The 13,875-nt window shown below is 37.3% G+C and overlaps 3 protein-coding genes across 9 annotated transcripts; 1 reads left to right on the forward strand and 2 right to left on the reverse strand.

Moving 5' to 3' along the window:
• Positions 1 to 396: 396 nt before the first annotated feature.
• Positions 397 to 3,503, reverse strand: LOC109063785 (DNA-(apurinic or apyrimidinic site) endonuclease). 2 transcript variants are annotated; one of them, XM_042722711.1, is made up of 6 exons: positions 3,345 to 3,450; positions 3,106 to 3,153; positions 2,872 to 2,991; positions 2,619 to 2,782; positions 2,256 to 2,448; positions 397 to 1,566 (listed from the first exon to the last, which is right to left on the reverse strand). In XM_042722711.1, the coding sequence occupies exons 2-6, from the start codon at positions 3,137 to 3,139 to the stop codon at positions 1,052 to 1,054; spliced, it is 1,026 nt and encodes a 341-aa protein (XP_042578645.1). In that variant the 5' UTR covers positions 3,140 to 3,153; positions 3,345 to 3,450; the 3' UTR covers positions 397 to 1,051. The 2 variants fall into 2 exon arrangements, with proteins under 2 accessions (XP_042578645.1, XP_042578646.1); XM_042722712.1 differs by lacking the exon at positions 3,106 to 3,153 and having other exon boundaries at positions 3,345 to 3,503.
• Positions 3,504 to 3,640: 137 nt separating this feature from the next.
• Positions 3,641 to 7,282, forward strand: LOC122137132 (probable tRNA N6-adenosine threonylcarbamoyltransferase). Of its 5 annotated transcripts, none has more exons than XM_042722714.1 (12): positions 3,641 to 3,694; positions 4,712 to 4,831; positions 4,931 to 5,050; positions 5,131 to 5,306; positions 5,459 to 5,554; positions 5,725 to 5,774; positions 5,858 to 5,936; positions 6,019 to 6,084; positions 6,175 to 6,265; positions 6,335 to 6,410; positions 6,505 to 6,603; positions 7,119 to 7,282. In XM_042722714.1, exons 2-12 carry the CDS (start codon positions 4,717 to 4,719, stop codon positions 7,156 to 7,158), a joined length of 1,008 nt encoding a protein of 335 aa, XP_042578648.1. In that variant the 5' UTR covers positions 3,641 to 3,694; positions 4,712 to 4,716; the 3' UTR covers positions 7,159 to 7,282. The 5 variants fall into 5 exon arrangements, with proteins under 5 accessions (XP_042578648.1, XP_042578650.1, XP_042578647.1 ...); XM_042722716.1 differs by having other exon boundaries at positions 3,664 to 3,694; positions 4,709 to 4,831; XM_042722713.1 differs by lacking the exon at positions 3,641 to 3,694 and adding an exon at positions 4,342 to 4,350 and having other exon boundaries at positions 4,709 to 4,831.
• A 789-nt stretch (positions 7,283 to 8,071) lies between these two features.
• Positions 8,072 to 13,686, reverse strand: LOC109065731. Of its 2 annotated transcripts, none has more exons than XM_042722729.1 (4): positions 13,539 to 13,686; positions 10,715 to 11,440; positions 9,848 to 9,880; positions 8,072 to 8,818 (listed from the first exon to the last, which is right to left on the reverse strand). In XM_042722729.1, the coding sequence occupies exons 1-4, from the start codon at positions 13,549 to 13,551 to the stop codon at positions 8,769 to 8,771; spliced, it is 822 nt and encodes a 273-aa protein (XP_042578663.1). In that variant the 5' UTR covers positions 13,552 to 13,686; the 3' UTR covers positions 8,072 to 8,768. The 2 variants fall into 2 exon arrangements, with proteins under 2 accessions (XP_042578663.1, XP_042578662.1); XM_042722728.1 differs by lacking the exon at positions 13,539 to 13,686 and adding an exon at positions 12,859 to 13,015.
• Positions 13,687 to 13,875: the final 189 nt, after the last annotated feature.

Raw genomic sequence — 13,875 nt, forward strand, 5'->3', positions numbered from 1 at the left:
TCCGGGAGTTTCGATCATGTGCCCTCATTAATATTCATAAGCCACCATACCACCGCCTGCCATTGGCCAACGATACGTACTTGAAGTCTTCGCCATGTCGAATTTCGCTGTCTGGTATTTAGATCCTTGACTATCATTTTTGCACTGCTTGTGAGCAGTTTGGACTACAGTATCAAATTTGTTGTACTTTGTAGGTTTACGTGTTGTTGTTACAAACGAAACTATTTTCACCTTCTTTTAAAATATAGACATGATTGTTTAATTTATGCATAAATGCATTCTAATCAGCTTCTTTTTCATTTGTACAGTAACAACCGAAGAAAAGTATAATAATACTTGAATATACATAGACTGTATAAGGTGTAACTTTAAAATGAAAATAAGACCAGAGACTAATTCTTTTTTTATAAACTACTTTATTTCAAAATATGAAAAATGGCTACAGACAGACATACTCTAGGGGAAAAAAACAGCACATAAGCAAAAAATCATTGGTCTTTGAAACTAAGTGGCATATGTAACATTTAACCACCACCAACTTCACGAAGTCGAGAGTAATGTACAATCCAGAGGTTAAAATAGCACCAAAGACAAAATCCAAAGATCTTTAACTTCATACAAATCAGACAGCTCATATATCCTTGCAAGTCAAGGTATTTTAAAAGCTTCAAAACGTTTTGCTATAATCAACACTGATGAGTTTGGCAGGGTTTGTCATTTAGATACCAGTCTGTTTTTTTTTTGTTTTTTTTTGTTTTTTTAAACACTGCAAATATAAAGTGGAATAAGAGCTTGAAATTATGATTTTTAGTAATATTTTAGTGTCAAAATCTGATTTCAGGTGAACAATAACAGCAGAATAAACCAAAATTGCAAAACAATTTATTCACGACTCCTTTCAATGTGTGTCTGCACCACACATATTCCTACATGTGGGCCTGTATTTGGTTTTTAGAAAGGAAATACTATTCGAGGACTAACAGGACTAGATCCTTATGTGTCTATGCAGACGTATATGGAACTGAAACGCTTGGGGCTTTAGAAACCTGATCTACACTGCCAAATACAAGGTAATAGGACAGTGGTCACTTCCCATGGCTGTGTTTCGGATCTTGCTGTCACACAGACCTGGGAGCAAGGCGGACGACAGCAAAAAGTAGTCCAAACGCCAGCCGACGTTTTTGGCTCGAGCGTTCATCATGTAGGTCCAGAAGGTGTAGGCATTGGCTTGTTCCGGATATAGCTCCCGAAAACTGTCAGTAAAACCAGCCTCCAGAAGTTTGGTGAAGCCCTCACGTTCCTCGGGGGTGAAGCCTGCGTTCTTGCGGTTACCCTTGGGGTTTTTGAGATCAATCTCTTGGTGGGCCACATTCAGATCTCCACACAGCACCAGGGGCTTGCGCTGGTCCAAGCCACTCAGGTAGGCCCGGAAATCCACATCCCAGGTCTTACGGTAGTCGAGTCGCACCAGACCACGACTGGCATTAGGCACATACGCCGTGACCAGGAAGAAAGATGGAAACTCAGCAGTGATAACCCGACCTTCTTTATCATGTTCCTCTTTACCTATATTGAGGCAGAATGAGATTTAAAAGCAAACAGCAAATTCAAGATTTGGATTTTGGAAACAATTATAAGCATTACATCAACTATTATACTGTAAAATAAAATAAAAAATGTATAGCAATAATAATAACTGAAATATTACAAAAAGAAACATTTTTTCTCCCCATTCAATATGGCTATATTACAATATTTGTAGCAAAAGTAGTAGTATTTAAATAAGAATTAAATCTAAAAAATTATTATTGCAATACTATAATATTGTAAAAAATGTTTTTGAATATTACTACTGCTACTACTAATAAAAAACATTATTATTTAAATCATAATAAAATTAATAAAGAAATACAATGCTGTTGCAATACTACTATTGTAGTGTAAAATAAAAATATTTACTACTACTAACAACATTAATATTATAATTAAATTATAAAACTTAATCAATAAAGAAATATGACCTTGCAATAAAACAAGTATATAAATACTACTATTATTAATAATAGTAATTTTAGTATAGTAAAGACAAACCTCAAATTAAAATAGCCATCTTAATTTCTCTGTGTTCAAAAATAGTGTTTTTAAATGCATACTATAGGTGAAACACAGACGTTGCATAGATGGAGACTATGCAATTCACATGGGTCATACAATATTGAAATCTGTATAAATATGGGGGGGAAAAAGACACTTACCAATACCATAGGTGACATTGAGCGGTTCAGTCTTGCAGAGCATGGCGACTCCGCTGTAACCCTCCTTATCCTCTGATCCAGCCCAGTACTTGTGCGGATACTCAGGCATGTCAGTGATCGCAGATGGCAGGGCTTTCTCAGCGCACTTAGTCTCCTGCAGACACAGCACGTCTGGATCCTCCTTACGCACCCACTGCAAACAGACAAAAAACAAAGAAACTTAAGAGTCCATACCTCTCTACCAATCTGACATAGACTCGCACACAAATACTAAATAAAGACACAGAGACTGGCTAGACTCCACAAGGAGGACCATGCAGTACATGTAAAACACGATCAATGACTCATATGTTGAATTCTCACATCAAGGCCGTTCTTTTTGACCCACGCGCGCAGACCATCCACATTCCAGGAGGTGATCTTCATGTTGGACGCACGGCCGTCCTTACTGGACATCTTATCTGGAGGATCTTCATACAGAATTGGGGCCTCTGGCTCCTTCCCCTTTTTCTCTTTCTTTGCAGGTTCTGTGATAGAAAACTCTTGTTAATGTTATCTGATGCACTCTGTGAAGATGCAAACTTTTTTTCTTATATACAGTATTAAAACTCTGTACCAGCTCCATTGCCAGTCTCCCCCTCGACAGCTTCCTCATTCTTCTTGGCTCTTTTAGGCATGCTTACAGTTGTTTTAAGACCACACACACGTAAGAAACTGACAGCACACACACGAACACCTACAAGAAAGGACATGCGCAATGGAATGCGTTATTCATCGGTCGCTGCAAACCTCTCATAAACAAAGGCTTTTACACTTATATAGCTCGCACACAAGTGATTAAATCACTTACATAAAATGCGTGAACTGCATAAACCAAAATGCATGAGCTTGCAGTATGCTGCAATAACGAATGGATATACATTAGCAACGTTTGTAAATTGGCCAAAAGTGCGGCCTCAATAAATGAAACAATAAGAGCAAACGGCTCGCGCTCTGCGTTTATATTAGACAAATGTATACTGACCGCGTTGAGAACTCTTTAAATATACATTTTGTTAATGTCTTTATATACAAATAGCTCTTTCTTACCTAACACTCTAATCGTTAGTTGAGTTTATAATGAAACCTCAATCTATGCAGAACTGCTCTGCACGGAAGGAGAGGAAGCCGAGGCTTTCTGCAATGTGCATGAGGCGCATGTTTCACCATCAAGACGTGTCTGACTTATTGCCTGACTAAAACTAAAGACTAAAAAAAAATTATTATTTAAATATTAGGCATTTATCACTTGTATATCAAATTATTGACTAATATTAGCTTGAAATATATTTCTATAAATTTTATAATTTGTTAGCACTAATATTCCCATCTATTTCATACAGGCATTTAGCAAAAGCCATGTTAGCTGTTGTTATGGTCCTACAACAAGCGAGTGTGCGGTAAGAGCAGGGGGCAAGGAAGTCGACCGGAAGTTGAAGTCGTCGGCCGCGTATCTTGTAGCAGAACTTCACTTGCGTTAGCATCCCATTGACTCCCATTCATTTTTGCGTCACTTTGACAGCGAATAACTTTACATCTGAGGCGTTTTTAAAGACTTATTATTTATTTCTAAAGATACACGACAATGTATAAAGGGCTCCATTACCTTCTATGTTACATTATGGCCCCGTAGAAACAGTTTTGTAAAAATAGGCAAGATTGCGTCATAACCACTCTCTCTGTCGCACAGTAGAGAAATTACCGTACAGACAGGAGGAGAAGCTCGCAGGCAATCGGGGAGACGTCAAGAGATATGGCGTACTGGCGTTACATTTTAAAATACTATACAAAATAATTAATTAAAATACTTACTCCTGCTCAACGCCAAAGAACTCCCCGCTCAAACTCTCCGTCTCTGCAAGTTAACGATGGCAGTTTGCACGCACAGCTACTAGAAGATTTATATCTACATATCAGACAGGTTGCTGACGTCATCAAGCTTAGTTTGAGTCTGCGCGTCAGAAACGGAAGTTCTAAAAATCGCTAAAAACGGGCTTCACTTGTCTCAATTGAGTTCCAATGGGGTCGCTGTGTCCATTTCTTTTACTGTCTATGGGTAAGAGTGGAGAAGCAGTGTTAAATAAGAGATAAAACACAAATATAATTATTATTAGTATACAAGTTATTATGATTAACCCAAAACAATCCCGACAATTTAATCTATAAGTGTTAATAATGAGTAGATTGTTTTATTCAGCAGCATGTGTCGCCGATCTCTGACAGCCAGACGGAACAGATTTAACTTTAACTGTAAAATAAAATGTAGAAATTTTTAAAAACACACTCACACTTTTGGAGTATTGACATTAAGACATAAAGAAATTGATTTTGAGGGGAAAAAAGGTAGATATTGTGTAATAGTGTCCCAGTATTTTGTGTTCATTCATCAAATGATTGCAGTTTAATTCTCCCAGCAGAAACCATGCCTGTGGTGATCGGATTTGAGGGCAGCGCTAATAAGATTGGTGTGGGTATCATCAGAGATGGGGAAGTTCTGTCAAACCCCAGGCGCACTTACATCACCCCACCTGGCCAAGGTGAGATCATCAGACAAATCGTTACCTCTAATGGACAGTGTCATCTTTATTTAAAAAGAGCCATCATTCCTCCTTGATTTTTCTCCGTGATCTTCTCAGGGTTCCTACCTGGTGAGACGGCCAAGCACCATCGTGGTGTGATTCTCACTGTGCTCCAGGAGGCACTAGATGAAGCAGGGCTGAAAGCTGCAGATATTGACTGTGTGGCGTACACTAAAGGTGAATATTTCTTACTTACCTGTAATACACTGTGCATTTCTCCACATTACTCCACTTATAAGATATGTCCTGTTGTACAGGGCCTGGAATGGGGGCTCCTCTGGTGACAGTGGCGATTGTGGCCAGGACAGTTGCCCAGTTGTGGGGAAAGCCATTGCTGGGGGTAAACCACTGTATTGGGCACATAGAAATGGGCCGTTTGATCACCAATGCCCAAAACCCCACTGTTCTGTATGTGAGTGGAGGAAATACTCAGGTATGAATTGAGAAGTGAAGATTAGATAAGATTTCTTAATTTGTTTTCACAATTGTATCAAGAGCAGACATATCAATATCCTTGACAGAATTACATTGACATCCTCATATTTCTTTTAATGTAAACAAACATGAATTATATTGTTTCTACAGGTTATTGCATATTCTGAACGCCGTTACAGAATATTTGGAGAAACTATTGATATTGCTGTTGGAAACTGCCTTGACCGGTTCGCCAGGGTCATCAAGGTCAGTCATTAAAAATAAGCTAATAAGAAAATTAAGTAGTACATTTATAGAGCCTTATGTTTATTTGGTATGTTTCTTTATTTTTTTTCTGTGGAGGATTGGAAAATATACCTATGATTTGTCTAAAATGTATGTAATTTTAAGATTACAATTTTCACCTGTATTCACAGATATCAAATGATCCCAGTCCTGGTTACAACATTGAACAAATGGCAAAGAAGTGAGTTTCCATGCACTTTAACATACCTAATTTGTGTAAAAGCATTTGTTTGATATATGTTAATATGCATATTCATTCTTCAGAGGCACCAAGTATATAGAGCTGCCGTATACAGTGAAGGGTATGGATGTGTCATTTTCTGGGATTTTGTCCTATATAGAGGTGAGATGAATGACTGGGAGATGTCTTTAAATTCTGTTTACACTTCTTTAAATTTCAATAATTACCGTATGTTCACATACAGGATGCCGCTCACAAACTGTTGAGTACAGGTCAATGTACGCCTGAGGATTTGTGTTTCTCCCTCCAAGTATGTACTTGAACCTGTGCTCACTATGCTTCCAATAAGACACATTCATTTATGATTATGAAAAGTGACTAAAAATAATGGGATTGACAGGAGACTCTGTTCGCTATGCTGGTGGAGATCACAGAAAGAGCCATGGCTCACTGCGGCTCTCAGGAGGTTCTGATCGTCGGTGGAGTTGGCTGTAAGTGTTTTTATGCTTATTTGGGTATTTCAGTTTTGTCAGCATCTAAGCATGCGTTTTTTTTTTCAGGTAACCTGCGACTGCAGGAGATGATGGGGGTCATGTGTAAGGAGAGAGGTGCTCGACTTTTTGCCACAGATGAGAGGTAAAAAACATGGGTGGCTTTTCACTGGTCACTGCTGAAAGAACTCACAACATTCAGTGTCAGTGGTTTTTAATCTCTTCATGTTAAATCGTAGGTTTTGTATAGACAATGGAGTAATGATCGCACAGGCCGGATGGGAAATGTTCCGCTCAGGTCACGTAACAGAGCTGTCAGACTCCTGGATTACACAAAGGTAAGCAATTTAACAACTAGCCATCAAAAACATTGGAACCAATTTGGAGAAGTTTAGCCTTACATCACTTGTCCAAGAATGGATCCTCTGCAGTTAATGGGTGCCGTCAGAATGAGCGTTCAAACAGCTGATAAAAACATCACAATAAAGTTATGCATATGACTCCAGTCCATCAATAAATGTCTTATGAAGTGAAAAGCTGTGTTTGAAAAGAAGCAAATCCATTATATAGACATTACAACCTAAAAGGTCCATAATTCCTAATAACACTTCCTCCAGAGAAAAAGTCTATTCCCTGTTAATAAATATTTGTTTTGAACGGTTTTGCACTGCTTTGATTTTTGGGTGAACTATTCCTTTAAAAAAAAAAGTGTCACAGATAACCATGCTATTTTCATCATTAGCCCAATGATTTTTCCATTGCATGCTGAGATTAAATATAGACCCGAGATAATAGGTTTTTTTCTTGTTAAGCTGTGACGTTATCATTTATTAATTGTCTATTGTGTTTTTAGGTACAGAACAGATGAAGTGGAGGTCACATGGCGGGACTGATGTTTGGATCTGGTTATTTAGGAATTTCAGTGGCACTAAAGTCAAGTTGTACTCATTGATCCCATTATTCATCCTCATGCAATATAAATTTTTACATCAGGGGCAGAAGTAGTTTTATATTTCAAATAAACTAAAACTTTCTAAAAAACACTTAAAAAAAATCAACAAAAAACACATTGAACTAAAGCTTCCAATCATTGATTATTTATGATGCGGTGAAGTGCTGTATAAAAGTAGTATTAAACTCACAATTACATTATATATCACTAAAGGAAGTTCATCCAAAAATTGTAATGTTCTAGACCATCCAGAATGTAGATGAGTTTGTTTGTTAATGAGAACAGATCTATAGAAATTAAGCATTACATCACTTGCTCACCATTTGATCCTATGCAATGAAATGGTGCCACCAGAATGAGAGTCCAAACAGCTGATAAAAAAAAATCTTGACATACATAATATGATAGACTGGAGTGGTGTGTATTATTGTGATGTTTTAATCAGCTATTTGGACTCTCATTCTGATGGCACCCATTAATTGGAGAGGACCGGCTGGTGACCAAGTGATGTAATTCTAAATGTCTCCAAATCTGTTCTGATGAAGAAACAAACTCATATACAACCCAGATAGCCTGAAGGTGAGTGAATTTTCAGCACTTTTTTTTTAATTTTTGGGTGAATTATTCCTTTCAATATTAGACTGGTTGACAACATGGCAGCTCTAAAATTAAGTACTGTTGGTAAATCAGCAAAATTATACAATACTGAAGATTTTCAGGTGTGTTACTGAAACACCCTGTGACTCTACATATAAAAAGTTATTTGGAAAATTGACAATAGATTGAGTACTGAAATACTAAATATCCAAATTTTTATTTCCTATAGATTTATACAAAAACCAAAGACCATGAAATATTTTAATAAGTTTATTCATTTTTATTATGCAACACTGTTTGATTAAATCTCTGAACATCTTCCAGTGTAAATTTGTATGTTTCTAAAAAAAACAAATTAGGTCATACACAGCAACGGATTCCTATTAGGATTTATGACCGACATTCAATCTGGGTGAAATATATATATTAAAAAAACAGCATTAAGACCAATAGACATTTGAAGGTGCTGCTGTAACGTGCCAATGGCACCTCTGTAAACTTCATGAGAACAATTTGTGTGGCAAGAAAGGGATTATCACCGGAGGGAAGACTGATGAAGACATTCAGGATTTGGTTCTAAAAACGAGGTCAGTCTTTAGAGAAAGGGATGACGTGTTCAACTACAGGTCAGAAAGTGCTTGATTTAACCACTTGCACAAAAGTAGGAACAAGGGAGGAATAAAAGGGATTTTTTTAACTGTAAAACTGCAGTTCACTGAAATAAAATTGCAGTTTTTTTCCTTAAAAGAAACGATTCTCCACCATTAAAATGACAGAGGTATGCAGAGGGACTCTGCGCCTGAGGCAGACTCTGTTGTAAGGCAACCGAGAAGTCCAAGACATCTATCTTCATAGGGGAACAAGTCCTAAAGTGTCTCAGCAGAAACGTTGAGGGGATGAGAACCTGAGTGCGGGGGGTGTGTGTGTGTGTTTGTGGAGACGTGTTAGTGTGTGCTAGGCAGGCGACTCCAGGGCATTCTTGTACCAAACAACCTTTGCAGGGTCTGAAAAACAAAACAAGCCTGTAAAAATAGTGAAAATTATCTAAAAATAGTCATTCTGCTTGTTTTTTAATGGATAGTAGGGCTACATTATATTGGAAGAAAACTGGCATTGCTATTTGATACTGTAAAGCTGAAAAAACACAACATGAAATTTCAAAATCAATATAAAAAAAAAAAAAAAAAATACAGGAACATTTACCAGATTACTTATTAGATTACCTGATTTTTTTTATATATATATATATATACACACACACACAAACAAACTTTTTTTTTATATATTATATTATATATATATATATATATATATAATATATATATATATATAGATATATATATATATCTATATATATATACACACACACACAAACAAACATTTACTTGTTTGTTTACTCTTTACAAGAACTAATTCAAACCTCTTTTAATAGAGTAAACTGTTACAAGTTATATCTTTCCATGAGTTTTCATAGGGAATATTTCAGTCAAATGTTTATTGTGATAAATGATAAACAAAATAAGAAGTTTATTGTAAAATTTAAAGTAAATAAAAAATTTAAGATAAAAATTGTGACTGATTAATAAAAAAAATAATGAAATTTACTGTGATTTTATTGTGATCATAATTAAATATCAAACAAAAGAAATGCACTACAACACTGTAACCTTAATAAAAAAAATCTAGTATTTCGTAAAGTATTTAATAATAACTATAAAATTACAATACCAACATTTATGTATTTTTCCTTCATTTTCAAACATTAAATCAAGCTTTTTTTTGACAGGTTGCCAGAAAATTGATCCATACTCTGCCAGGTTTCAGAATGAAACTCAGAACTGTGTTCTTTTGCATGCAAACAGCATGTAGTCTGGCGTTTTCAACAGAGCCAGAGGAGCTGATGGGCAGAGCCACTCTGAAGCCAGTAGCATATATATTTAATTAAATCACAGTCTGTGTGATTTAACAATTGCCATATCGAGATTCTGATTTAATTTGGACATCATGCAGCTAATAAAAAGTCAAACACCAACCTTGTTTTTGTCTCCATAATATTGCTTTCCATTCTGCGGATGAAAAACAATTAGAGTGAGTTAAGAAATACAAATGAGAAAGCCTTTTGCAACCTTAAAGGGGTCATATGATGCGATTTCAATTTTTCCTTTCTCTTTGTAGTGTTACTAGCTCTTGGTGCATAAAGAAGATCTGTAAAGTTGCAAAGACTAAAGCCTCAAATTCAAAGAGATATTCTTTATAAAAGTTAAGAGTTAACCACGCCTACCTAAAACAGCTCATTCTAACACGCCCCCACGTCTATGTCACGATGTGGGAAGATTTGCATAACGACGCCAAAATGTTCACACAAAGAAAGGCGGTGTAACTTATTCTTGCTTCTGAAGCCCAGACTGTAAGTACGTTTACATATGTAACAATAAAAAAAGAATTTGCCACTGATGATTTAAATGGGAGTTTTGAGAAGACAGTAAAAGTCATTATAATCAGTAATTATGTCCCCACTGGATGCAACAAATGCCTTGTTTGTAATGGGTTTTATTGGTTTTGTCTCATCGCGCCGGTGTCCTGACATTTTATCCTACACGTCAGGCACACATGGCATCACAGTGTTAAGGGGCGTAACATTTCAGTCACATGCTTGAGGCATTCGGCCAATCACAACACACTGGATAGCTGGCCAATCAGAGCACACCTTGCTTTTCAGAACGATGAGCTTTGTAAAAATCGATGTGTTTCAGAAGGCAGGGCATAGAGGAGAAACAACAATGTACATTATGTGGAAAATATTGTGTTTTTTAACCTTAAACCACATAAACACATTGCATTACACCAAATAATGTTCTTTTTAGCAACGTCATATGACCCCTTTAAATGTATCGCCTTACCTAGCGTGTGATACTCCAATGCTTCCTCCAGGTGGCGACAACTAAGCAGCAGCTCCTCTGAACTCTCTGAGCCTCTCGTGACCTGACCGGGCAGAGACTCTGAAGAAGCATGGGCCGGTTTTACAGTAACCTCTCCAGCAAGTGGGTGGAGATCCGGAGTTTTCTCCTGGGGAACATCTGCCTCCGGGCCATCGCTGATGAAGCTGAGTCCCCACTGGTTCTGCAGCAAAACCCCAATACCAGGGGGCTCTTCGGCTGCCCCAACAGAACCTCCCCCTGCCTTCACCTTGGAGGCGTAGCTGATGGCCGGCTGCAGTTTGGCGGGACTGTCCTTCACTGGGAAAGCAGGTGGAGGTTTGAGCAAAGACAGGCTGTTGTCTACCCATCGTTCTTTCTGACCGGTTCTGGAGTGTCTCTCATCTGAACGTGGCCCCTGTCTGGGGCCGTCACGCCGAAAGCTTCTTGATTTATTCGGGACACGACGCTCTCTCGACGTGAAGGTCTGGGTGTGACTCACCCCATTCAGAGAACCTTCCAGGCTACTCGGTGAGGCTTGACGTTTATCCATTCCAGAGGAACAGCCCCCTCCCCCCCCACCGCAGCTGCCAGAGCCGGGGGAGAGGCGACGGTTTCGGATCTGTGGTTCGGGTTTAGAGGGTGACACTAGCACGGCTGGATCACACAAGGGGTCGGACTCACACACTGCATTGCTTGACTCCCAAGTACCTAATGAAAAAATCAGATGCAATTATTCAATGACAAAACATGCAAACTGTTACGAAACATGTTAGACTGTCCCAAACCTTCACTTTCTAATGCAGTCTCAATCATGTGACCTCTTCTAACGATTTCCCCCTGCTGCTTTATTCACATTTTAGTGTTTGCGTCAAATTAAATTGACATGTGACTTTATATTTATTTGTTTAATTTTATTGCCATTGAAGCATGTATGGTTATTTTCATGGTCAGACCAGTGTATTTTAAAAGAAACCAACAGTTATAACACACAGTAGTAATAAAAAACAACTAACAACCCACATAATAAATGTTAAATAAGATTTTTCATTTAGTATCTGATCAAAAATAATTATCATTCCTGGTGAAACATTTTTAAAAACATCCATTATAGGACTTTCTGAATAAAACCTTTGCAAGTTTCAATTAACTTAAAATGTAAAACTTAATTGGAGAAATAAATCTTCCATCGCCATTCAACACGACAGATATATTTATCAGTACTAAATTTTATATTTAAAATGGTTTTGGGAAAAAATTACATTACAAAAATGATTTAAAACCTAGTGGTTTGAAGGATAGTGTCAAAGATTGGTAAAGATTTACAACGACAATTAATTGCTATTTTAGGCCGCACTAAGTGTATTTTTAAATCACATCTAATAATGATTTTTGCCTATCCAGCCACTAAATAAAGATAGAGTAGATTGATATATGCACATGCATACTTTTGCCCCATGCAAAGCAACGAGTCTTGAGCCCATAGCAAGATGTAACGTTAGCTGGAAATTTCTAGTCGCCACCTCATTCACATCTGCAGAATCAGAGAGGCCTTACGACAGAAACTACGACGAATTTGTAAAACATTTCCTACTCATAAACAACTTTTATTAATAACACATCTCATTACAGTTCGGTGATTTCAGTGCCTTCTTATATTCACCCGGTTTACACCAGCATAGAAACGACACAAAGCGTAGATACTGGCACGCATTTTTTTATTGTCTAAATGAACAAAATAAACGTGTTTGTAATTCTAGGCCACTATTATATCGTCAAATGAGTCAGAATAACATTAACGACATTTAAAGGAGATTTTGGCGTGTTTGGATTGCTAACGCTAACAGCAGGCCGCTTGTGTTTGGATGTTTAGCGCCCATAACAACCGCCTTTACACCGGCCAACAGAACAAACCCGACACGTCGGATTAAATAAGAGCCACTGCTTATAATTTCAGATCATTAAATATCTAAATGATAACAAAGAAAGATGCTAGTGACATCAGAAAGATCGAGAAACAAAAGTTTCATAAGGCTCATTCCGCACCATTCGAGCACACACTTCATATTACAAAACACTCCCACTATTACCCAACCAAATCGATAATATACCCTAAAGCCGCCTCTTACCTGTTTTGATATGCATTTCGGTGAGAGAATTCCGGTTTTTAAGCGCGGTTTGGACTTTAGTGTGTCTACGTGAGTGTGTCGCGCAGCGGCGTGTTGCTTAATGCGTTCATACGGAAGTGACAGTCACCAGGGAGAAATGAGGCGATGACCATTTCCGGTGTGCTGCAGGCGCGAAGAAGAGCGGGAACGGCTCATGAACGGAATTTAAATTATATTAAGAATGATAACAAGAAAACTGTGATAATTATTCCTATTTTATTTGTAGTTTACCGTTACAAAAGAAACAAAAAAGATACGTATGTGCATTTATGTACTATTAGACTCCATTACTTTTTAAAATTAGATAAAAGACTACACTCGTGTATAGTATGATATGAAATATGGTTTAAATTTATATAAAAAAGTATAACCAACAACTCCAGCATTTTTATGCCCAGAAAGGAACAAAAAAAAGATCCTATGAAATTAAAATATAATACAGGTAATATCTAATCAAATGCAAATTAGAATCTCCCTTCCCTAATAGACCTAACTTGCTAGCCAATCAAGTTTCATGAGATGTGTAACTACAGACAATTGGCCCTCAAAGTTCATTGTGTTTTTGAGGAAAAGATGGAGTAAGAAATGTTTTTTAAAAAACAAAACCATTAGTCTACACAACTGCATGCATGTTGTCTCACCTTCGGTGTCCATTCTGTCCCCTTTGTCAAAGTGTGTCTTTCACAGACAAAGAAAAAGTTCCATGTTTTCCCTTTCAAGATTCTGGTTACTCCTTCCTTTGCTGCCTTTCCTGACTTCACAGGAATCTCTCCTGTCTTCATTACTTCTGAGTTTTGTTGTTTTCCCTCAGCTGATTGATCTTTTGTCTCATGGGGTACATTATCAAGTTGCTTATCTGTGAGGTTATCTGTGTTTTTCTGTTAGTATTGTATTTCGTCACTCACTTGAGGAGGATTTACTGATTTGTGGTATTCAGTTTTAAGCTTTAACTGTTGTTATACTGGCTAATGAACGTTG

The sequence above is a fragment of the Cyprinus carpio genome, chromosome B4, assembly GCF_018340385.1.
Source record: "Cyprinus carpio isolate SPL01 chromosome B4, ASM1834038v1, whole genome shotgun sequence".
Classification (NCBI taxonomy): Eukaryota; Metazoa; Chordata; class Actinopteri; order Cypriniformes; family Cyprinidae; genus Cyprinus; species Cyprinus carpio.

Excerpts from the sequence above, each read along its gene's own strand:
- LOC122137132 (XM_042722713.1), top strand. Across the intron at positions 5,051-5,130 it reads CTGTGTGGCGTACACTAAAG|GGCCTGGAATGGGGGCTCCT; the intron begins GTGAATATTTCT and ends CCTGTTGTACAG. Across the intron at positions 6,266-6,334 it reads GATCGTCGGTGGAGTTGGCT|GTAACCTGCGACTGCAGGAG; the intron begins GTAAGTGTTTTT and ends TTTTTTTTTCAG.
- LOC109063785 (XM_042722711.1), bottom strand. The coding sequence starts at position 3,139 with ATGCATTTTGGTTTATGCAGTTCACGCATTTTAT. Across the intron at positions 2,992-3,105 it reads ATGCAGTTCACGCATTTTAT|GTGTTCGTGTGTGTGCTGTC; the intron begins GTAAGTGATTTA and ends CCTTTCTTGTAG. Across the intron at positions 2,449-2,618 it reads TCAAAAAGAACGGCCTTGAT|TGGGTGCGTAAGGAGGATCC; the intron begins GTGAGAATTCAA and ends GTCTGTTTGCAG.
- LOC109065731 (XM_042722728.1), bottom strand. Across the intron at positions 9,881-10,714 it reads ATTGGAGTATCACACGCTAG|AATGGAAAGCAATATTATGG; the intron begins GTAAGGCGATAC and ends TTTCATCCGCAG. Across the intron at positions 8,819-9,847 it reads ATTATGGAGACAAAAACAAG|ACCCTGCAAAGGTTGTTTGG; the intron begins GTTGGTGTTTGA and ends TTTGTTTTTCAG.